Genomic DNA, 25,416 nt, shown 5'->3' with positions numbered 1-25,416 from the left:
ACATTTGCTTGCTTTTTTAATTGATCCTGTGTCCCTTTAGTTATATGATTGGTCTGAGGAGCTGCAGAACCAACTTCTTCCCCCAAACTAGGGTAACATTAGTGCCCAATGGGCCTGGTAAAGCAGCTGAGAGGCCACCACAGTGGAGGGGGCACCCATGACAGCTTCTCAGTGGCAGTCACACATCTGTTGTCATGGTCTTTCCCTGTGTTCTGTGACTGCCTGAGACTTAGTGAACTGCATGTCGAAACCCTGGGACTTACCAGTGCCACAAACAGAAGGAGATGGAGCAGAAGAGATTAATGGTGTGAATTTTCATACATATCTGAAATGGGTGACAAATCCTTTTCCAAGTCTCTCACTAAATAATCTGTCCAAGTAATTAATTCTTAATTGAAAAGATTTTTTTTTTCCTAGTATCTCACCCTCCTCTGCTAAACTGATTCCATTGTTTATTTTCCTGTACTTCTTGTCCTTTCCTGAGTAGATATGTAGAGTAATATATTTTCCACATAGAGACATTTTACAACTTCACAGATCACTATTGTGTCCTTCTCCAGTCTTCCTTCCGTTGGTTTAGGTTCCTCCAGCATCTCCTTGGAGTTCATGTAATTATTCCACATCCTTCTGGGTTTATGGTATTCTTTTACGAGGAAAAGAAAAAAAAAAGTTTTAAAAAGTTAAAAAGTATTCTCTCTCTTTTAAGAGTTTCTTGTTACAAAAAGAAAACAGATGTGTAAAAGTCACAGACAGTAAATAGTATTCTTAGTTTGAATAACAAAAATAAGAGAGGAGCCTTGAAAACAGAAGACTGCTTATGGTTTTATGAATTAACAAAGTGGCCATATAGAGAATTGAGGTGTTAATTTGGAGTATGCTTAAGCAAGGTGTAGAGATGTTTTAGCCTTGGAAATCCCTACAAATTCTCTATGAAATCAGGCTGGGCTGATACCAAACACATGAAGTGAAACACTTCACAAGGAGTGAAGGTCTGATGAAGTGGCTACCTATGTTGAATGTGTAAATGTACATCTTGGTCAGTAGAATATGTCACTCAAAACATATCATCTTACAGAGTTCGAAAAGGAATATATAAATTAGATGGTTCTATCAGATGAAGAGAGCCTTTTTCTCTGAAACATATTTCCTTTATTCCTACTCAAGAAAAGATCACTCATATTTGTTACTTGTGCTTGCCAAATCTAAGTTAGAAGAATGATAAGGAGATTGTCAGAATTTTTACACCAGTGAAATGCTTTCTTGAGTTGACCTGTAGTGTTTTTTTTACATCTTGCTTGTTTTTGCTTTGGAAGTGTACAATGTATAGCAGGTGTACAATGTTAGGCAACAGGTCCAACAACTTTCTGGTTACTCCTAAAGAAAAAGACTATTAGAGAAGTAGGTATTTAAGGAATATCTCCATATATCAGTGAAAAATCCGTGCTATTTATCATTATCTTTCTGTTGAAGTCAGTGTAATCCAGAATTTCGCCTTCTTATAACAAATAAAATTTGTTGTTAAATCTGATTTAAGCATGTGTAACTCTCTGCTCCGGTATTCTAAGACTTTATACACGCATAATTTCTTGGAGATTACTGTTAATGGTTTAATATTACTACCAGAAATATTTCAGTCCTTCAGTCATAATGTAAGCCCAGAAGGTAAGTCTTATTTCATTTTAGTGTGCATCCTTTCCTTGCTTTAATTTCCATTCTTTCTTTCTCAATGTAGTTAACACTGTTGACCATTCTGTCACAATTAACTCATTTTGTGAAAATTAAAATAACAAAAACTTGGTGTATTTTTTACTTCTCTGTGTCATTGCAGTACTTAATGGAGCTATGCTTTCTTTGCATGCTGTTTTCCTTGTTCTAGTATATTTATAGAGCACATGAAATTTTCCTAATTTGTGATTAATTCTAGATGTGGAAACAATATGGTCATTTTTTATTATTAACTGCATTGTATTATTGCTAGTATAATACAGACCGGATCATATGGAGCAAATTATTCATCCCATTAAAAATATTCACAGCATTTTTTGTAGAAAATGTAAATCAATTGTATGACAATATGACAATTGTTTTTTCATTACCTCAGAAAAAACTTGCTGTCATTTCAAAATTTGTGTCTAATTTAATACTTCCTACTCTGGATAATAATAAAGTGCAGACTTTTTATGAGTTCCCATTCTAATTAGTGAAGATTCATTTAATAATTCTGTATTAGGGAAATGTTTTTTCATTTAAAGTTTCATTTTTCATTTGTATGTTGCTAAATTTGCTTTTAAAATGTCTATTTTCCATGTAGTACCCACACATGTAGTTTCTGGCAGTGCATAATGGACTTAAGATGTGAGGATGTCATAATTATGGTCTTCTGAGATGAAACACATGTAAATCCCAATTCTTTAGAAAAAAAAGTAAATAACCAGACAATATCCCTCCTCAAACAATGTTAAAATTTGTTTCTCCCCAGGGAAAATTTTTGGTCTCCCTTTCATGATGAACTTCATGATGATGCTGCCTTTCTGCTCGATTTCTTCTTGCTTTCCATTTGCTTTCAACAGACATGTGCAAAAATCAAGAAAAAGAATGCATTAGCAATAGTATTTTCAGTCCAAGTGTTTGTTTTCCTTATTCAGTTTTTATTTTGACCTGTGTGGATTTTATTGTTTGAACTACTGATAAACAGCAGCTTTAAAGTGATAATTTTATCAGCCTGATATTTACAATGGATGCCAGACAGCACCTGTCTCCGCTTTCTGGAATTGGCCCAGAAAAATAATGGGTAACAAAGACTCATCACATCTCTATATCAAAATATTCAACTAAACATGGCACAGGATGACTAATTAATGCTGTAACACATGAGAGCAATCCGCTCACAATCAGTCCCTAATGGTCAGGACTGGACTACAAGCACAGGAGCGCATCAGCTGCTCTCAACCACTACATCTGAGTGTGTGGGAAGACTGGTGTGCTGGGACTGGTCTTCCAGCAGAGCAGATCCTAAAGCCTCTTTGATGCCAAAGGATCTCAGAGCACTTTCTGGGCTCAACAGAAAGGTCTTTTTATGTCACTGTAGCTGTCAGTGAACACCTGACATCAGTGTCTGGCAGATTATTACCTGAAAAGCAAGCATCATTAGGTCCCTCCTTTTTTTCATTTAGGCACATCAGATATACTGAGGTACAGGGTGCTGTTGATATTGCACTGTTCTTTTTCTCTCAATATTTGAGTAAGTAAAAGTTTATTGAACTGATTGTGATTTCCAGGTGAACCTCTAGCAAGTCAACTTCTACTCTATTAGTGATCAATCTCCTTATAGGATTAGTGTCTTGGATGTAGGTCTAGCAACTAACACTGCAGTCTCCCTGAATTTGAAGGAAAAGAGAATTGACAAATTCATGCTAAGGAGTATAACTCTGCTTTTAACCCAGCTTCTGATCTTTTAGATCAGGAATGGCCAACCTGCACCCGCACAAATGCATCTTGGTGGGATGGCGGGGCTACCCCTGTGGACAGCATTGAGATGAAGGCACCTGATGTTGCGTGATGACCTAAGTGCCAGGGAGCAATTAAACAATGCCATCTTCTGCCTGGCACTCCCCAAGGTCTGGTGACTTGCAATGTCAGGAGGTGTCAGGCACAGGTGTGACGATGCGATAATGATGAAGAACACTTCTGGCTTTACTTTTCCTCAGAGTCTGGTCCTAGGGATTTTGATGGCCTTGATCAGCCATCCCCTTCCAGGAACCAGCACAGTGCCTCATAATTCTCCATCCTGGGCATACTGGGAAAGGTGTAAGAGCATTCAATCTGTTAACGAACCAGTGTTATACTGCCAGATGTGTCAGTCAGTGGATTGAGGAACTGCAGAGGGCAAAGTAAAGGGACCATTCCCCTTTTACTTTTTTTTTTTTTTTTTTTTTTTTTAATTTTGCAATTACAAAGAGAAAAAAGAGGACTGTCTCATACTGTATCAACTCCTGAATAAAACAAGGCTGTTAAACTCTTGACAGAATAAGTGACAATCTATCTTTTATATAACTAGGCCACATGCCATAAGGAAGTGCTGTCTATTTGAGAGATACCAGTTCAGGCTAAAGAAAGCTTTTAAAGAAATCTTTCCAGGCAAAATGTTTGGCAGCTGATTAAAGGACTTAAAAAAAAAAAAAAAAAAAAAAAAGTTCTAGAAATCTCAAATGTCTTTTCCAGGAAAAGGTATTGACTTAATTGTCATTGTTAATATATTTTGTCACTGTCTGAAAAAGAAAATTCAGTTAACTTTGTCCTTAACTTCCTAACTTCTGTACCTCCTGTGTCCTTGTACTTTCTTATTTCGCAATTCAATTTCTCCTTTTTATTTTAATCTTGCAGACCTTCCCAGAGACTAACTCTCTTTCTTGTATTGTCTTTTTGCTGACTAGCCAAGTATAAAAAAATCCTGTACTTAGGAAATGCAATCGTCATGGCAATGAAGAGGAGACAATGCCAAATTTCCTTGCTATCACACTTTTGCTACAGGTAAAGAATAAGTATGTTGCTACACTTTGAATGATATTCTCATGCTGTAGTTTGATTTTTCTATTTAAAAGTTTTTCTAAATAGAACAAAACATTTACCTGGTAGAAATCCACTGTGGTAATGTCAGAACTTTATGCAGTTATAGGGATAGTCTATTGTGGATCAGACAGGAACACTGTGTTTTCCAGGTTTCCACCAATATGCTCATGAGTTTGGTTCTGTGATCTATATAAGATCCCAGATCTTACGCATCTGTAGATCTGCAATGCATCTGTATACATGGCATTTCATGAAATTGTGGATGGCTCTTGGGATCACTGTCCGACAAGATTTGCAATTTCCTGTGCATTTTCATGGGAAAAATGGGGACTGTTTTAAAAATGAGACATTTTTCAGGTAGATTTGGGTCTTGGTCTCCTAATTGTATTTCTACAGAACTCAAGGTCAGTAAGGTAATGGGAATCTCATGTAGAAGGAAACAAATTTTAATAACATCCTGCACAGTGAATTTCACTGAAATCCTGGTCCTTTAAAATTGAGTTCTGACTCATCTCACACATGAAAACATGAGACTGACATTTTCCTGATGGTGTTTTTTCACTGTGTGATTAAGGTGTTAAGGTGTTAGATAGCTGTTAGCTCCATGGGTGTTTCTTCAGGAGAGAGAGCTACAAAGTGTTGAGATATAATTTTCTGTCTATCACCTGCTTTCTCAAGGCAGCACAGTTTGCCATCAGTTAGAAGTCCAAAGGCAAAACTGTGCTGTGTGGTCATTTTTTTTTTTTTTTAAATATGGCATGTGACAGAATATTTCCCTATTTAGCACCCAGAGCTTTCTCTTCAACCAGCCAGCCTTTGAAACTGAGAAGGACTGATCACTGTCCTCTCTCCAGAAGGACTTTATTATCAGCAACACTCATTATACATCTTCTGGTGGAAGAAAGAAAAGAAAGTAGCATTTGCAATGTTCTCTGGCTTCTTGGTTGTTCTTTCTGTCATTCACAGTGCTTTGCAGCTGGCGGGTAAGTGCCTCCCGCTTGTCTCCTGTAAAACTGCATGAAAGTGCTTCCGTGTTTCCTGACATTTCAGAGTTCTTTACAGTCCTGCAACAGTGCCTTTATGTACATTATTAGTTTGGGACATATAGATGGGGAGTTCTTCAGGGCAGGCAAAAAGCAAGGGCGGGATCTAGGAGTTTAAAAAAGAGAATAGACATGGAAACAGAGACTGAATTCTTAATGCCTTTATTCATGTATAGTGGTAGGTCATTCTGAGGTCATTTCAATGACCTCAGAAGATCAAACCTAGAGAAAATTATAAGATAATTTTAAATGTCTATTTTTTATTTTTTACATCTGTGTTCTTATTTTTTGAACTGTTTTGAGGTGTTTGAGTAATGTTTAGCAAAATCAGTCAGGAAAAACTTAAGGGGTGGTGAAGTGTGGGATTATTTGGAGGACATTAAGGTGTTCACAGCTGATGGCAATCCAGTATTTACTGGATTATTCCTCTTCACTCTTTTGAACAGACTTTCTGAATTCACTGATACTGATAAAATGAATGAAGTAAAATTTGTGTGAAATAAAGTTGGAATACCTTTGGGAAGTTATTGTAGAACTGTAGCGATAATAGTACTTCCATTCCTTTCGTTACACTTCTATTGTAGATGTTAAGCAGACAACTTTGGAGAACCAGATGTCTCCTGAGTAAAACTAGTTGTTATTGATTGCCTCAGAGTATCTATATTTCTTAATTGTGCATAGTATCACTGCAGGGGCAGAGTAGTTATTTTATCTGTGTTGTAAATTATCAATTAAATTGATTTAATATTTTTGCAAGCTTTTTTTTTTTTTTTTTTCTTTTTTTTAATTTTTTAAGAATATATGACCCCCAGTGATAAAAAGATGTATCACTGACCAAATTAAGTTATGAATCTCACAAACTTTGGAGGGAAATATAGTTGTATGTGTCACAAGGTACATCATAAAACAACAGAGCACACTCATAGATGTGCCTGTATTGATTCACTATTGCTACCAATAAACTCATTGTGGGACTGAAATTAGCGCAACTACTTCTACTTTACATCAATGTCAACACTGTGGACATGATCAGTGACACTACCCAGAGAGCTGAAGACCCAATTCCTGTTACAGGTGGACCTTCTAAATTCCACCAGCCTTTTCCATATTGCCAAGTGGTGGTCAGATGCCCCTGCTATCCAGTCCTTGCTACTTTCTTAGACTGTTTGGCTTGTCAGTGTCATTCCTAGTTTTATATTGCCTTGGCTCATAGTGGATACTGCAGGTCTTGTAGGTCAGTGAGGCCCATAAACCTTCTTTGAGGCCCAGAGTTGTTCACCCACATTTATTCAGTGAAAAGGAACAAAGATATGGCTTCAGGAGGGAAAGGATAAATGGCTCAGCAAAGATGGCTGTGACCCTTCTAGGACACCTGTAAGGTCTGGCAGCATTAGGAAAATTTGCAGAGGTCAGAAGGCCAAGCATCTGAGAACACATGGAAACAGGGCAATGGTGATAGCAGTGTGGTTGAGGGAATTCACATAACTAATATAAATAAATCCAAGAAGATGTGCTTAGCTCTGCTGTTGCTGCTGGCTGCCACTAATCCACAATATAGTGGCATATAATAAAGAAACACATATTCTATTGTCTACCTTATTGCTTTTTAACCAATAAAATTGATGTTGCAACACACTCCATTCAAAAGCATCTGATAAGAAAGAAATGCTTTCTAGTTTATGTGAATGGGAAATAGACTTATCATGTCACTTATCTTGACTATATATATTCTTTGCATTACTTTGTTTTACAGACACTGAAACATTTTTAATGTATAATAAAGTCAGCAAACTCTGTCTTCAGGCTTCTGTTGCACAGTCAGTTAGAACTGCGACTTGCCACCAAGACAATGAAGCACAAAAATTCAGGTGGATTACTGATCATCAGCTCATGAGTGTGAGACTGAGCCTATGCTTGGGTGTGCCACTGAAGGAAGATGAGTCTCTTATCACCCTATACCCATGTAACCAAACTAGTGAGCTCCAGTGGTGGGAATGCAGAAATGAAAGCCTCCTTGCAATTCAAGGAGAAGATTTGTTTTTCAGTCCTGGCAATGGAGAATATGATAATGTTATATTAAAGAAAGGCCTTAGTCCAAAGAATAACTGGAAGATGTATGGGACCATGGATATTTTATGTTCCCAGAGATATGAAGGTAAAGAAAATCTGTTCTTCAATCCATTGCACTAATTTCGTTGTGTGTTAGTGTTTTGGATCTTTGGTTCTGAATATTCTGATTCCTTCAGTAACCACCAGAGCTTTAGAAAATCAGTGCACTGGTGAGAGCTTTGAATTTAATTCCATATTTTTTGCATTATGTATAATATATATATATAAAACATGAATTCACATATTTTATGTATATAGTATACACAGTATAATATTACGGTATATATAATATACTCTATTAGTACTATTAGTATTTTAGTTATTTATATAAGTGCTGCCTTAATATAGTAACATAATTGAATAGTTAATTATGTGAATAATGTATTTCAATATACTATTATTGAAAATTATATAATCAACATATTAATAATACACCATAATGATATTCAATAATAAATATGTTACATAAATCAACAGTATTAAAATATTAATATTATATCATATCATTATTAAACACCACATAATTATATAAATATATATTATACTATACTACATTATACTATACTATATTATATTATATTATATTATATTATATTATATTATATGTACTTATGTACTTATGTACTTATGTACATATGTACATATATACTTACTTACTCACTCACTCTTATTTGTAAGCATTCTCTAAATCACTATCACTCACCATATCCTGTCAGTATATTTTTGGGAGAATATAAATACTGAGAATTTTCTTATACAGCAACATGAAAATGAAATTATATCCTCGAGAGAAAAGCACAATATGGTTGAGCTGGGAAAAGGCTCACTGTGGGTGGAGGAAGCGTGGCTTTTGTGACTCAGAAGATAAGGATGCTCATGGCATGATTATAATTACCAGTGCAAGAAGTCTGATTGTTCTGAATGGCTTTCCCACATCCAAAACAAATGTTCTGAAACCACTAACCCATCTTGCAGAATATTCTCAGTATTCGTCCCCCTGCCTTGTATATGGGGCTGCTCCACTGTGTGTGAGGTGATTAAATGCTCACTAAAACAAAAACAGAGAAGAACCTGATGTTTACTTTTTTCCAGGAAGTAGAATATCCAAATATTAATTCCTGCTCTTGTGCATTTTATATAACTCTTGACATTGTTTAAAGTAGTACTACCTTAGGGTAGTGCTCTGGAGCTTTATTAATAGTTTCTGAAAGCATCTTGGTCAGAACAAAGAACTAGTTTTAGACTTAGCTGTTATTACTTCAAATAACACTGCTCTACAACATATATCAGCCGTTTAAGTTTGGAAAGGTTCAGGTGCAATTCTACCATTGGCATAGACTTCATATTTTTCAAACTTTTTTTTTTTTTTTTTAATTTTCCATATTGTCATTATCATTTTGTCTTCTCAGAGACTTTTACACTGCTAGGAAATGCTTTTGGGGCACCCTGTGTGTTCCCTTTCATGTACAAGAAGCAATGGTATGCTGAGTGCACTGATGCTGGCCGATCAGATGGCTGGCTCTGGTGCGCAACAACTGCAGACTATGATGCAGACCAGCGATATGGATTTTGCCCATTAAAAGGTAAGATATCTGTTCCCACACAAGCCCCCCCCCCCCACCTCCCAGTGTGGCATTGTCAAACCAGCACTAGCAGAGCATCAATGTCTTTATACTGATGGGTAGTTTACATGAATAGATTTTAGTAATATTGCCACATCCTACAGCATTCTACACAAAGAAATAACATGTGTTGCATAAAGACGTGGAGAAAACTGTGACTGAATAATAAAATAACATGCAGTTCCCTCTAATTGTGGTGGTGTTGCTGAGCAGCAGGGTAATTTTGAGTTCCTCTCTGTTTCCCAGGCAGGATGCAATCTGTCAGCATTGTACAACCTGTATAATCCCTTTCTGAGGATCCCCACTGTGATGGATGTGGGCATAAAAATAAGAGCTGTAGGAAGCTTGGTGACGAAGTTAACAATTCAGTCTTTGTGATTTTCATATGGATATATATATATATATATATATATATATATATATATATATATATATATTTGCTTAAGTGGTACATGTCCATTTACTGATCTTATTAAGACCTCTTCACATTGTCTGGAAAGCTGTCTTTCCACTCCCCTGACAGCTGCCTCCCATCCCTGGCATTTCTCTACTACTACTTCAATTGCTTTCTGAAAATTGTCCTCCATTTCTGTGGTCACTTCTCTCTCCATCTCCCTTTATGGCTTGATGCTTGACAAATAAGCTTTGGACATCTGGCACTTCTCAGCTCTCCTCTATCTTTGTCCCCATTGCTTCTGATCAACGTTACTTCTATTATTAAAACACTCCTTTACCCTAGTCCATTCAAAATGTGCATTTGGTTTGATTCAGATCTATAATCAAATACATTTTCCAGGTCCCTGCAATGATACCTATTACAATGAGTCTAAATAGCATGTGACATAGGGTCAATGAGTAATTTTCAAATCCTTTGAAAGCCAATTCTTAGTTCTTCTTTTAATTTAACTTCATACTGGTTTTTGAGACTAATCAAGCATCTAACTCAATTTCATACTGCACTTTATTGAGCATGTATAGATCCTCAACAGATCAAAGAAGCAGAGATAATCAGGAGATGAGCACCACGCAGCTCAGTACTACTGCAGTGCGCCAGATCTGAAGCTGTGTGGCAAGCACATCCAGAAGCTTTTAGCAGGGGAAGATTTATCTAAAAGCAGTCTGATGTTAAATTCAGTTCTATAGCTAGGTCTCACAGATCTCAGTGGGAACTGCTGCCAAGAACGAGAAGGAGAACTTATGTATCTTTTTATAGATTTCAACTACAGTATCTGCCACAGCATGCCATGCAATATATTTCTCCATGCAATCACTTCCCTTGTAGTAACTCCTGAATTATGTATCTTCATGCAACAGGAGGGAACATTTGCCAGCACTACCTGTCAGATGACAGGCCTTAACTTCTTCCTTCCCTATCCTGCTTGTTACACTTCCAGTGCATTTGAAAGAATAGCACAGCCAACTTCCCATTCTTTAATGAGAATGTCATGAATAAAGAGAACCTTCAACTTGTTTTTCTGTGAGTGAATTACTATCACCCCATAATAACTATTTTCTCCACAGATAAAGAAACAACCTGGACTACAGATCTGTCAACAAATGTCCACTACCAAGTAAACTTGGAATCTGCACTCACTTGGCACCAAGCAAGGAAGAGCTGTCAGCAACAAAATGCGGAGTTATTGTGTATCACAGACGTTCATGAGCAAATATACATTAAAGGTAAGGAAATAAAGGAAACCCTGACATTCCGGATCCTTTCAGTCTATCATCACAGCTAAGGACTACCTGGTACAGTTTTGGCTAATGCCTATGGGCCTAAATATACAAAAGTAAATTAGCAAAATCTTTTAGAAATTGCAAATTCATCTCAAAATCACTGTCAGCTTTAAACAAAATTCATAGTATTCCAGCATCCTGCTAGTGTGGCAGTTTGACTTTCTATTTAGAAATATCTCATTTTAAGAGAAAAAAACTTCCTAAATGTAAATTAAAATTTCCTTTTTTTTTTTTTTTTTTTTTTTTTTTCATAATACGTAAACTTAAAAAAATTTGAAAGTAAGAGAAATGACTTATATTTATGCAAAAAGAAAGATATGTTTTTTGTCAAATGCAGCTTGGCACCTGTTTATTTATTTATTTATTTATTTAATTTGACAAATTGAAAAATGTCAGTTGTTCATACATCCCGTATCATGTATGAATAGAAGAAATATACCACCTGTGTATTTCTGGAGGAATTGCATGGAAGAAAGTCTCAGTTGTTTTTCTAATGATGAATTTAAATTATAAGACTTTTGCTTGGGAGTTTACACTTACACTACACCAATATTTCCACTTGAATATCTCCAATCTTGTAAAGTGTTTGGGCTATTCTACAAAAACACTTTAATTCTGAATTTACTCTGTGGAAACTCATTTTGCAATAGGTGATTGAAAGAATAAGAGAATGTTGTTGTTTACATTTTACATTGATCAAAGCTTTGGAATATTTCAATTTATCAGATATCTTAATATCTAAAGACATTTGTAAATAGATATTTAAGAATTGCAAATCTTCCTATAAATATTATTAATGAATAATAATGATTAATATTATTTGCTAATAAAAAGTGATTTATAAATCTTCCTTTGGTTATTTAGAATTAACAGAAAGTACAGATTCTATGCTATGGATTGGGCTCAATAGACTGGACTTGAAGAGTGGCTGGGAGTGGACTGGAGGCAGCCCTTTCCGGTATTTAAACTGGGCTCCAGGTAGGTGTGACTTTCCTTGATTTTGTATTTCTGAAGACAAAAGATACATACCTCAAATACTTCTTTAAATTTTATTCTCAGTTTACCTGAGCATGAGAAAAAAATAGAATGTTAACATTAAGCCACCAAAACAACATGGATTTTAACTTTTATTGTGTTAGATTTAGAAAAGGTTTTGTCTGTATTTTTCTATAGCTTTTTCTATACTAATAGAAATCAGAAACTTCTATGTATTGCAAAAGTTTTTTAGGCCTGAGAATAATAATACAATCCCCATAAACACGTATTCTCCCATTTCTGGTCTCTAGCAACAATATTAATTTACTATATTTTAGTATAGTTACAGTTAGTATACTAGTATAGTTATAATTTATTATACTACTAGCAATATTACCAGCAAGTAATATTAAAAGTCAGAAGAATGAGTTACCTGTTCACGTACACTTAAATGATGATATATTAGACATCATGGAGGCATTCCCAGTACCTCAGTTCTTGTTGAAGGTGGAAAAAGCTTGATCTTTGGGGCTGTCACTTCTAGCAGTAGTAATCACTTCTGTGCATTTTCGGGCTTAGAGTTCTACTTGGCTTTCAGAAAAGTTCACCTTTTTTTTTTTTTGTACATTTCCCAAAGGAAGTCCCTCTCCAGAATCTGGAAAACTCTGTGTGGTTTTGAATCCTGAAACAAAAGCTAAATGGCAAAATTGGGAATGTGATCAGAAACTTGGCTACATTTGTAAAAAAAGAGACACTACTTTGGTACCCTCAGGTATGTTAATCTATGTTGATAATTAAAAATAAAAGCCATTATCTGAATTGCTTGGTATTCCTAATGGCAGAGACAAAATTAGAAATAAGATCTAATTTTAACCAGTACTGTTTTTGTTGTTGTTGTTGTTTGTTTGTTTTGTTTTGTTTTGTTTTGTTTTCTAATTCATTTTTTAAAACCTTTGCACCCTTTCTAGGCTGCTCTCCAGTCCACAATACACAGAATGAAAGAGTCAGGTCTCTTCTTTGAATACACACAGTACTAAGCATGAAAAAAGAGAACAAACCAAAAATTATTTTTGGAAGAGGGGAGTTAGTAAATATCTTTAAAGGAAGGAGAATGGACACATTGCAAAGATAAAAGATATTTTAAGTGAATAAGTATTTTGTTGTTGGTATTTCCCTTTGTATATATCTAGCTGCAAATTTGTCTCGATGATTTTCACTCTACCAACATACTTATCTTTTAGAAACTTGTAAGCAGTCTGTTAAGTGCAGATGATGACTTCTGATTTCCCTTAACTGCTAAATAGCTACTAAGTAATACAGAAGGTGTTAAAATTTATACATTAGTTTATTTTATTCACATTTGACTATATAATAACTCTAGAATTTGTGTTAATTAATATCTGTATTAAAAATCTTTAATTTTCCTAATTAAACATGCCATCATGGAATCATATTTGTGTTTAAGGTTTTCCATCCATAATTTCACTATAATAGGAATCTCCAAAGAAAATTCTTAGTTTAGAGCTTTTACAGAGAATGAGTGAAATAATTTTCAGCTTCATGTCTTTTGGATAGCATTTGAACTGCTCTAACACAGTGATGTTTATTTCTAGGTGATACTGGTTTTATTACTTGCCCAGATGGATGGGTACCATATGTAGACCACTGTTACAAAATCTTCAGGGAGACCAAAGGATGGCAAGAAGCTTTGACCTCCTGTCAAAAGGAAGGGAGTCACCTGGCCAGCATCCGAAGCCTTGAAGAGCACAGCTTTATAGTGTCTGGGCTTGGGTACAGTAAGTGTTTCCAGGTTTAAATTTGCTTGCTTGTTTTTTTGCTTGTTTTGTTTTGTTTGTTTGTTTTGTTTGCATGAAAGAAGTATTAGCTGCCTCAAATGAGGTGTAGAAATTGTATTAACATGAAACATTGCAGCCAAAGACATGCAAGGACACACAAATCTGCTAGTGTTAGTGCAGAACTATCCTTTTTGCTTCAACACTGATGCCTTCCTCTATGCAGCAACTTGCAGACTTACTCAACAGTCCTGATGTGTTTTGCCTTGCACCAGTGCAGGGGGCCAGTCACCCAAGTAAGAAGCTTTCTCAGTGAAGTATTGTGAAATATAACTGTGAATCTGTTTTATATGGAAAAGCAACTTGTACTGCTTTCAGCACATTTGGGGAATTTACAGTGTGGCTCTAAAGCATTTGCTGTGCTTTGCTGGTCACCCAGCACCAAGATCAGCAAGATCAAGAGTTTCTGCAGAAGCAATGGAAGGAACCACCTACTGAAGAAAAGTGCTGGAATTTACCAGAAGGAAAAGATCTGCAGAGCAAGCCAAGGGGGTTTCCCGGCAGACAGCTGTGAAATTGCTTGGGCTTCTTGAAGAAACCTACTTAGATGACTGGATCTAACATCATGATCTCACCATGGCCTATTTTAATAATACTGACAGAAATGTGTAGAGTCTGTAGACATGTTGCTACTTTTTGACCCTGTCAACTATTTTGCTTTTTCCTATGCATAGAGGTAGTGAAAGCCCTAATTAACTATTTGAAAAGTGCAAAATCAAGACAGAAAATTTTTGTTTTTCATCAAAAGTAACTTATCTGCTTAGTGTCCAACCATTCTCACAACCAGCTCCCTACAGTGAGATATTTTTGCTTTTGGTTACTTTTTGGTTCTGGTATCATCCCTCAGTTTAATTACTATTGAGAAAATTGTGAATATCCTTCCAGAATTTTTTCTATCTTTTCCGAATGCTGCCTAAATTTACCATTCATTTTTCTCACTTTCCTTTAATTTAGAATGCCTAAAACCATTGGATCTCACACTGATTTAGGCCAGAATGGGCCCTGAATGTCATATGGTCTGGCCCCAGCTTGCATGGCTAGCTTCAAAGTTAGATCTGGCTGCTGATGTCCTTTCACTGCTGAGTTTTGGGTAGTATCAGAGATTTAATTTATTGCCTAAAGAAATTATCTAGGTCTTGGGGGATGGACTTAGGGAGGGTTCTCTGCTTTTCTTTCTTTCTTTCTTTCTTTCTTTTTTTTTTTTTTTGAAAGACAATTAAAACATTTATATTCCAAGTTAGATCAAAACAATATTTTAAAATCTGACCAGTGCAATAGAACCTGAAAACTAACTATTCACACAGTTCCACCATTGTACATCAGCATCAGCACTCTTCTTCCAGTGCTATGAGTAAAAGAAGTGATTTATTTATTTATTTAGATTAAGTAAGGGATTTTTAGGTAATCCTGCGTAGACCCAGGAGTTGGACTTGATGATCTTTGTGGATCCCTTTCAACTCAGGATATTATATGATTCTGTTATTTCATTATATCTTATTTTTGCAACGCACTGAACACACTGTATTTATTGTAGTATGTGTGAAAAAATTAACATTTAAAATGATCATGCAACAAACTAAATACTGTTATGTTTGATAAATTAAGGGAGTATGTGTTCTAGAGCTTGAAGTTGCTGAGAAAGGGATGCAGCACCGTAAGAGGTCCTTTCTAGTTCTGTTTCCATGTTTTAGAGCCGACAGACAACCTCTGGATTGGTCTGAATGACCATAAGGTTCAAATGTATTTTGAATGGAGTGATGGTACACCAGTGACATACACAAAATGGCACCTGGGAGAGCCATCCAGCACCAACAACAGACCAGAAGATTGTGTACTGATCAAGGGCCAGGTAACATTATTCAGCATGGATCTGATTTTAACATTGAAACTAAATTCTTAGCAAAAGAATAATGTGCCCTGCTATTTCATCAACCATTTAGGGCCAGGAAAAAGGATGTGAGGAGAAAAGATGAGACTAAAATATGACCATTCATTTAAATAAATAAATTAATAAATAAATAAAATGAAAACATTGCTGCATTGTTAAAAATTTTTTCTCTTCAAGTTCATCTCAAAGTCACCACTGAAACTGGGGCCATAAAGAAGGTCTTTGAATGTCATTTGGATATATTCTCCTCTTCCTTTTCTTCTTGTGGCAATGGTGTAATGTGGGGATCCCTGCTGCTGCCTTTGTGTCTGCTTGTTTGCCTGTCCCTGTGTGGCACAACTGCCTGTGCCTGCTCCTGCAGACCAGGCTGAGGACCAGCTCCAGCTGAAAAGAGGCCAGGAAACCCAGCACCCATATTCCCATTCATCACTACTGGCCATAGCAGTACTACCATAGACCACTCTGCCATTTCACTGAGTGTGAGAAGATTTAGCTTTGTTATCAGCTTGGGGGACTGCATAAGAAAAACAATATGTTTCTGTTTCAGAGTCAAAGGAGAAAGAAAATTCTATTCAATTTCTTTAAGTTATTCATCTTAATCTCATTGCTATTTCTTTCTTTTTCCTGCCTCGTAGGATGGCTACTGGGCAGACTATGTCTGTGAGAAGAAAGCTGGTTACATTTGTAAAAGAAAACCTGCATCACAAATAGCTGGAGAAAAGGAAAGTACTGATGTAGGTTGCAAAAAAGTAAGTATAAAAGACTGAAACATTAATTTTTCAGATCAAATAAGGCCCTTGTCTGAGAATCATCCAGAAATATTTGAATTTGCATCATTTATATATAAAAACAATTTTTGTATTTATTATGGAATTTATCTCTCTCTCTTAATGTTACTATAAACTTTATTAAGCTACTTACATAAGCCATTTAGAAAGAATCTAATTTCACTGCAAAATTTTGCTAATTCATAATACTTATGATTATTTTGCTTCATTCACTTAAAAATTGTATAGCTCACTTAATACATGACACTACAATTATTTAAAACTCATAAGGAGATCCTATAATTATATTACAGGGCTGGAGACGATATGGGACCTACTGTTATTTTATTGGACATGCACCAGCAACATTTTCAGAAGCAAACAGCACTTGTGAAGGAGAAAAAGGTTACTTAGCCACAGTTGAAAGTAGGTATGATAATCACTTTTCTTTGTCTTTTGAATAGGTAAAGGTTGTATGTTCTTAAATTACTCGTGGAACTACTTCACAGTTCTCACACAAGGACAGACAGTAAATTACCCAAGTTACAGGTGAGATCTGTAGCTGAACAAAAAAATCCTTTTTTTTTTTTTTTTTCTTTTTTTTTTTTTTTTTCTGTTGTTGATTTATGTAGTGCAAGAATGCCCTTGTAAGGCCCTTCCTCTAATCCAAAGCAAAGAAAAGGAGAATAGGATTCATCATCAGACCAGACAATTAGAATTTGGATAAAGGCTTTTGCTTCCACTTGTGTTACTGTGATCTCCCTTACAGGTATGAACAAGCCTATTTGACTAGCCTTGTTGGGCTGAGGCCTGAAAAATATTTCTGGCTCGGTCTCACTGACATAGAGGACCAAGGCACCTTCAAGTGGACCAATGGTGAAGATGTCTCCTTTGCACACTGGGATGTAGGAATGCCTGGTAGGTGTCGATGGTGGATGCACTCTGACCCCACGGTCCCTATTCAGGTTGGCATTGGCAACATCCACTGAATTTTATCATTTAGCCCTTCAGTATATTTCAAAGGAACTGGAAGTTCCCCAAATCCAACTTTTAATTTTAAAGGAATAATTTGAATAGCAGTTTTATATTTGGACATCTGATATACTTAAGTTTAACCTTTTGGCTCATCTTCACAAAGACAACCATTATCAGAATCTTGAAAATTGCCTGCTTTCTGATAAACAGGCTACAGACAGTTCCTGAGACCATTCTGCAGTCATAAGAAAGAACCTGAAATGGAACAATTGTATTAAGATTTTAAAGTTAGAATTACAAAATCACAGTATCAAAAATGATCATACCATATATTTTTTACTTGTGATGCTAAGAAAACTGCATTCACATCACCATACTGAAACTGTCTTTCAGCTAATCTGACCTGACAGAAGAAAGCTCTTGAAAAGAGCTTTTCAGAAGAAAATTTGGTTAAAAGACAGGTAATGGAAAAGGCTAGAACTAATGTCTAATTTCTATAAGGAAAGAGTGCTCACCAGCAGAGTTCTGTAATGATCTGTGCCAAAGCCCATGTTGTTCAATATATTTACAGATGATCTGGAAAAGGTGGTGAATAATCAGATGACAAAGTTTTCTGATGACACTAAATAATATCTGATAGTGAAAATTTGACTGTGATAAAATGCAGGACAATCTCAGGCAAATGAGCATGATCAGAAAAATGGCAGGTAAACTTTGATGCATGTATAGTGATACATACATGTAGGAACAAAATGTCTTGAACTGGCATAAAATGATGGTCTTATAGCTGACCATTTCATTTCAGGGGTGAATTATTGCGCCATGGTAGACATGTCCATTAGAATTTCAGCTCTGTGCTCAACAGGAACGAAAAAAAAAATAAAAAATTAAATGCTAAGTAAACTCAGAAAAAGAAGAAAGAACACAAATATGCCATTGTATAAGCTCATTGTATGCATGTGACTACATCTTGTGTGGTGTGTGCACTTATGAAAAGCACTAGTAACTGAGGATATACCACCTGATATAAAGTGTGCTTAATGTAAGTAGGAATGAAGTCCTCACTTGCAAACAAATGTTTTACCTATTAAAAAAAAAATATTTTCTGCCATATAATTAATTATGAAGGACATTAAAAAAAGTTAAAAAAAAAAAAAAGCAGAATCTTCAAGTAAGAATTAAACAAGTTAGACTGTATAAGATAGCCAAAGTGTTTTTTTATTTCTCATAAAGGAAGTAAGCCAGGATGTGTTGCCATGAGAACTGGAACTACAGCTGGATTGTGGGATGTTCTTGACTGTGAGACAAAGCAAAAATACATCTGTAAACAGTGGGCATATGGTGCAACTGCCCCACCTATTCCAACTACTGCTCCAGCACACACATGTCCTGAAGGCTGGGTGTCAAACAAATATAGTAGTTCCTGTTTTAAAGTAAGTGCTTAAATAGTTAAAAGAAGAAAGACTTTGGAATGTTGGGTTTGGGGAGAAAAACAAAACAAACAAAACAAAAACACAAACGGTGGAAGGACAAAGGGACATCTTCATCTGGCGATATTTGCAGTGAAGGGCGCCTATAAGAAAGATGGAGTGACACTTTGTTAGGGAGTATAGTGAAGGGAGGATGGCTTTACATCCTCACAAGGGGGAATGGCTTTAAACTAAAGGAGGGTAGATTTAGATTAGATATTCAGAAGAAATTCTTCTCTATAAGGATGACGAGGCACTGGCACAGGTTGCCCAGAGGATACCCCAACCCAGGAGGTGATCAAGACCAGGCTGAATGGGACTCTGAGCAACTTGGTGTGGTGGGAGCTGTCCCTGCCCATGGCAGGGGGATTGGAACTGCATGATCGCTTCTAATGTAAATCATTTTATGATTCTATGAATATCTGAGATAAGAACAAGGCCAAAAAAAACAAAAACAAAAACAAAACAAAACAAAACAAACAAACAAAAAACTCCAGGAATCATCTGTAATCATCTGTAAGGGGGAAGAAACTGAGGAAGGAAGATGATGTTTAAGGAACTGGGCACAAGGTGAGGAAGAAAGATGCAGGAAAGAAAATCAGGAAGTTTGTGCCCCAGGGGTAGAATAAACTGGAGTAGAAAATGGAAGAAGGGGAAGAAATATTGAGTCTCTAAAAAAAATATACATGTATATGGAAAAGATAAGAACAAAGATGAAACAACATAATATTTGCAACATTATTAAGACAGCAATGTTGAGAGTTTGCATTAAATAGTAGTAGCAGCAAAATTTGGCTGTAAGCTTGGCTCTTTATATCAGCTGTGGTCACTAGGTTGTGCAAAAATCCCATGTTTAGCCAAGGTATGTGAGAGCTCAGGGAATGAAATAAAGAAACAATAATGTCCGCCCACACACAGCAAAATGCCTAAGGCTTAACCTTGCTAAGAAAACCATGTTACCCCCAAAATAAAGGATAATACATCGCTTGAAAGATTAATCATCCAGTTTTTGTGAAGCTTATGAACATTTATTAGATAGCTGTAGCAAAGCTACAGATAACTTTTATTTGAAGCACACTCAATTGCAACTATCAGGCATATGAAAGGACTTTGATCAACAAATGAAGATAGAGTGTAAATATTGATTTGGAATCCTGCAGAACAGCAACATTCTAAGTGTGAGATGTTAGTATTTCTTATAACTTTATTTGAATTAATGAGGTCTTGTCTTTTAATTGTTGTTGGCTTTGTTATTATTATTATTTCCATTTCTTTCTTTCACTCAGTGGGAATGATATTTACTTGGTCTCCTTTATCCCCATATCATCATTTTCAACTTTGGTCAAACTCACGCTTATTCTCTTTTAAACTACCAAACTGTTAGATATCATACTGCAAATGCAAAGTGAGACATATATACAATGAGTTCAAACTTTTGCCCATGTCTTCAGAATCCTCTGTTCTGCCTTGGCCACAACTAATCTCCTTTACCTTCCTTTGGAGGGTGGCCTGGGCCCTCCTACAAGCAAAACAAGTTAAAGTGAATTGTTTTCCCTTCTAGCAACTCCTCCCCTTTGCTTGTCACTCTAGTGCAACTAATTAAACCACTCTAATGCAAAACTTTTATGAACAGCATAATCCATGCTATTTCTCATGTGGGCTATGACTTGGCTTGTATATTTGAGAAAGAGTACATTTCTTCATTTTTTTATTTTATGTGTATTATACATAATGTGCATTACATTACATGTTATGTATGTATATGTGTATATCTTTATTATCCATTTTAAGTGTAGAATATGTTTTAAAGTAATTTCTCTCCAGAGCTTTTGCAGATCAGATATTAAAAAGAAATCCTGGCTTGAAGCTCGAGATTTTTGTAGACAAATGGGAGGGGATCTAGTGACCATTAACTCTGAGGAGGAGAAAGAAATGTTATCAAGAGCAAAAATGTGAGTATCTGCTGTGTGTTTATCCTACCAGGCCTAAAAAAATATTTAATATGAGCTATTATAAACACTCTTAAATTATTTCTGAAACAGACTCCTCAAAAGCCAAAAACACTGTAATAAGCTTGAAGTTTTATCTACGCATTAGTATTAACTGTTTCATGAAAAAGGAATTGTTTATATCCAAGAGATTGAAAAATATGTATAATGGCTAATAGATATCATTCAAGAATACATAAAAATATGGGGGCTGGTATTTTTAGCAGGATAGAAAATATGACCAATGTATTTACTTTTGTCTCACTGTGACATAGTCAAAGCTGAGGCAATTTTCAAGAGGATCAGCCTCTTTGAATCAGTGAAGGCTTTTCCATTCCTAAGAAAACTGAACACAAAAACAATACTAACAATAATTTTGATAAATAAGCCATTGGCACTAAACAAGTGTACAGTGGCTTCTCATATGGCAAGTAGCAGGGCTAAAATGTGAGCTATTCTTACAGCACCATAGTTAGGGTATTGATGATTAGTTAGGGACTTTCTGATCTTTAACATCTTTACTAACCTAAATGATTCTATGATTCTATTATCTTTGTTCAAGAAACATCCATGGTCTAAAGTATGCAACAATTACTAATGTTTTTAAAGACTTTAGTTACATTTCTGAGTTGATACAACAGTCTTCACATAGCTCATGATGTCAGAGCTAGCTCTTGGCAAGGTGCTCCGCTGGTTACATTTGTTGCACTAGTACAGTCAAACTGGGGATACTTGTTGAATGTAAGCTCTTGTACATTCCAGAAAAACTGTACAAAAGAGTAAAAGCAAGCAAAGCAAGTAAATAAGCATATAAATAATAGATATTTCCAGGGAGAATATAAACATCTGTATGATCTTCATGAAAGCTAATAAGATAATTATTACAAGTTCAGTGCACTTTGGAATCTGCTGTAGAAGTTTTCAAGGTGTGTTCCTGGATGTTGATTGTTTTGGTGTTTACACACTGTTCTGTCTTGTAATTTGTGTTAGGGTTGGTCGCTGTTCATTTGAAACATTTTGGATTGGTATATTTTCCTTGAATCCAGATGAAGGATTTGCCTGGAGTGATGGCTCTCCAGTGAGTATTTTAATTTTTCATCAGATTTGTTTGCTTAAGAAGTCTTGGGGTTTGTACACGTGCTTTCTGGGTTTTTACTCCTCCTGTTGAAAGAGAACTCTAATCCTGCAAACATTTATATGGTTGTTAAACTTGATAACCATCGGTAAAATCACAGCAACACATCTGAATACATGGAAATGATGTGCATTTCACTATGATCTGCAGCTTTCTGCACAGCATTCCAACATATTTTCTTTTTCAAGAATATAATATGAACTCATAATGTCAGAACATTAGTCATATCAGACCTTGTATCCTGTCTTTGGGAGTGGCCAGAAACATCTTAAGAGCTAAGCATGCAGCAAACAGATTTCACAGTATTCTCCTGTATCGCCCAGAAAGTGATGCCTCAGGGTCTTTCAGAACCAGAGCTCAGAACTTTATTCTTAATTCTATATTTCCATTAATTTATCCAGTCATCTCTTGAGCCTATGTAAATATCCACAAATGTGTGAAATATTCCTGCAGAATTCCACTCATTGCCCTCCATGCACTCCTACTCCCTATTTCCTATTTTTGACCCAGGCAAGGAACTTTTCCTCTTATCTTGTAATACATTTACACATTTGTTTCCTTATTTATTTTTCCTAAAGAGATCTGGACAAAAAATTTTGAAAATCCCAAGCAGGTTACAGCAAATGGATCACCCTTCCCATTTGGATCTCAGTTCCTTAAGGTAGCTCCACTAGGTTTGTAGGACAAGACTTCCCTGCTAAAAGCCACACTCATTACCCTCAGTAAAGGGAAGCCGTGAATGCTGAATTGAGGCACAGTATGGTCACAGCTACCACAAGGTTGTTGGACAATATCATTTTGAACCAGGTTACAGCTGATGAAGTGCAAACTACCTTGCTTGCATAGGATCAATGTGACTGTGTTGGGGCTGTGACTGTGTTCCAAACTAGATGGAGGCCATTAGAAACTGTCCATTTGCATGTTTTTATTCTGCCTGTGTTCAGAGCTTGAGGTACAAACAAGGCAAAAAGCCCTCTATGTCAAGACAGCCTGATCTCCCAGTCAGTGACATTTCCCCACTGTAAAAATTCTTGCACCTATTGTTTTTCCTGTATTTATCCTAGTGAGAGATGGAGTCTTTCAAATACCCTTGTTTCTTTTTACCAATGGAGAGTACACCTGCTGAAACAGATGAAAATATATTTTCTTCTATAGGTTAGGTACACAGTCTTGAAGGATCATTCAAGAAATTCAGGACGGTACAAGTTCTGTGGTGTGCTGGGTGGTGGGCCATATTCTATGAAGTGGCTCCTTTCAGAATGTGAAGCGCTACATAACTGGCTTTGTCAAATAAAAAAAGGTATTTTCATTCTTCTTTTTAATCAGGAAGCTTAAATAATTTTTAAAGTAGAAGTTTTCTAATGTAATTTGCTGGAGAAAGGTACAAAATTTTGAAAACTGTACTTCCAAACGCATGCCAAGATAATTATGTAGCATTATGTAGGCAAGGATTATTCAGTGATAGATGATCAGAGTAAATGAATTTATTCGTTGGTGTATATTAGGATGTATTAATAACCCATACATTTGTGAGGGTTACATAGATTGCAAACATTTTGTTTATTAAGAACTTTTTGTTTGTGTGCTTGTGGTGTAGGAAGTAAGGAGTTGTACAGTCCTTACAACACTTTTACTTTTATACTAACACAGGTAAAGCTAAGAAAAATAAATTAATATTTGTACACCAAACATATTTTTGCTTTAAGATATAACTAAATTTACCACAAATCAATTAAAAGGGTTGAGACAAGGTGATGAGAGATGGACGGAAGCAGAAGGCTTTGTCTTGCCTTCCTGCAGCGTTTCAGCCCTGATGCTGAGTCTCCTGGGGCTGGCTGAGACCCTGCCCCATTTTTCAAAGGGCGAATAGCTGAAGAGTCAGACATGCCATGTCACTTGCCATGCAGCCCAGCTGGCCATGGAGGACAATCAGGAGCTGCACATTATTGGAGATTCCAGGTTTCCTGTCTGACATCCACCAAAACTTTGGAGTATTGAAATATTTGTCTGGGATATTACATTTGTCTGTGATGTTTTAGTTCTGCCAGATCACTTTTATTTATTTTTTTATTTTTTTTCCCCAGTTCCAGGAGAAAATTTTCTGCTGTTTTTTGTTGTCTGAATCCACTTAATGAAAGAAAAGTGTTCAGGATCACAGTTGTGTTGGTATGTTTGGCAGTTGTCACTGAGGCTAGCCATAGCTTTAACAATATCGTTAGAGAAAATTGATGAAACAGGTCTGTAAGCAGTGCTCCAAGCTCTCTTTTACAATTATTCAGTAGACATCTCTTTCTAGAAAAGGAATGGTTTAAAACAGTGGTATTTCTTTTTCCAACCAGAAGCAGAAACAACTTGCAGTCAGTATACAAAGTCATATTTATTTTTGCTTATGAATATTTGGGACTGAGAGAATATTTGAAAGAGTCGAAGGAATCTAGTGGAAATGTTCTGCCTCTTGATGAGAAGATCTTTCTGGAAGTTTATGGTATATCTATTGGGGTTTCACTAAAGGGCTACAAAACTGAAGTTTAAAGAATTTCAGATAAATCTACTTTATCTTACAGACTGGAAAACTGATTTTCCTTTATATTTCTCTTCACAGGTATGTGGTCCAAGCAAAGTTATGACTCTGCTGGAACAAAGCACAGTTTATGATACAAAATTATAAGTAGATGACCATGCATATTTCATAATGTGTAGCTGAAATGTGTGATTAAGCCTGCTTCTTTTCTAGTCAATGGCAAATGGGTACAGAATTCTGCCCTGGTCCTCACTTGGTTCCTTGCAGTCAGTCATAAAAATGTGCTATATGGACACATTATGCCTTCTGTTCTCTTGTTTTGCAGGAGTGATGCTAAAACCTGAACCAACTGACACATATGGTAGGTTTTTGCATACATTTATTCGTTTTGTTAATTATTTTTTATCAAAATCATTACTCTAAAATTAACTTTTATGTCCTATTGATGAAGAATTTAAGAACCTTATTTATCTTCCAGAATATAAAACCACTGTGGATGGATGGGTCATATATGAAGATAAACTATACTACATCAGCAAAGAACAGGTCTCCATGGAAAAAGCCCAAGAGTTTTGCAGGATGAATTCTGCAAACCTGGCTGTTGTTAGTAGTAATAGTGAGAGGAGGTTCCTACAGAGAGCTCTGAAACAAAATGTAAGAATCAATATAAAGTAGAAATGCTTTTGACAGCCTGCTTGCAAAATTTGAATTGTCTCAGAAATAGAGCCATCAGCATTTTTATTAATGAATTCTACCTGAAATTGA

The 25,416-nt window shown here is 35.9% G+C and overlaps 1 protein-coding gene across 4 annotated transcripts in view; it reads left to right on the top strand.

Annotated features, from left to right (window-relative positions):
* The first annotated feature begins 5,066 nt into the window (after window positions 1-5,066).
* Window positions 5,067-25,416, top strand: part of LOC309875290 (macrophage mannose receptor 1-like) — a 37,790-nt gene continuing 17,440 nt past the window's right edge. For all 4 annotated transcript variants that reach the window (XM_082754548.1, XM_082754550.1, XM_082754549.1 and 1 more), the window contains exons 1-17: window positions 5,067-5,552; window positions 7,366-7,767; window positions 9,131-9,304; window positions 10,865-11,023; window positions 11,945-12,058; window positions 12,693-12,827; window positions 13,669-13,851; window positions 15,600-15,757; window positions 16,432-16,545; window positions 16,878-16,993; window positions 17,333-17,481; window positions 18,772-18,971; window positions 20,832-20,959; window positions 21,986-22,073; window positions 23,286-23,430; window positions 24,977-25,012; window positions 25,130-25,305. In XM_082754548.1, coding sequence (XP_082610674.1) covers window positions 5,495-5,552; window positions 7,366-7,767; window positions 9,131-9,304; window positions 10,865-11,023; window positions 11,945-12,058; window positions 12,693-12,827; window positions 13,669-13,851; window positions 15,600-15,757; window positions 16,432-16,545; window positions 16,878-16,993; window positions 17,333-17,481; window positions 18,772-18,971; window positions 20,832-20,959; window positions 21,986-22,073; window positions 23,286-23,430; window positions 24,977-25,012; window positions 25,130-25,305 — 2,535 coding nt within the window. In that variant the 5' untranslated portion in view covers window positions 5,067-5,494. The remainder of the gene's footprint in view (window positions 5,553-7,365; window positions 7,768-9,130; window positions 9,305-10,864; window positions 11,024-11,944; window positions 12,059-12,692; window positions 12,828-13,668; window positions 13,852-15,599; window positions 15,758-16,431; window positions 16,546-16,877; window positions 16,994-17,332; window positions 17,482-18,771; window positions 18,972-20,831; window positions 20,960-21,985; window positions 22,074-23,285; window positions 23,431-24,976; window positions 25,013-25,129; window positions 25,306-25,416) is intronic.

Source organism: Aythya marila (genome assembly GCF_965140915.1).
Source record: "Aythya marila genome assembly, chromosome: 2".
In the NCBI taxonomy this organism is placed as follows: domain Eukaryota; kingdom Metazoa; phylum Chordata; class Aves; order Anseriformes; family Anatidae; genus Aythya; species Aythya marila.
Note: the sequence above shows the minus strand (reverse complement) of the source record. Positions and strands in the feature narration are given on the sequence as shown.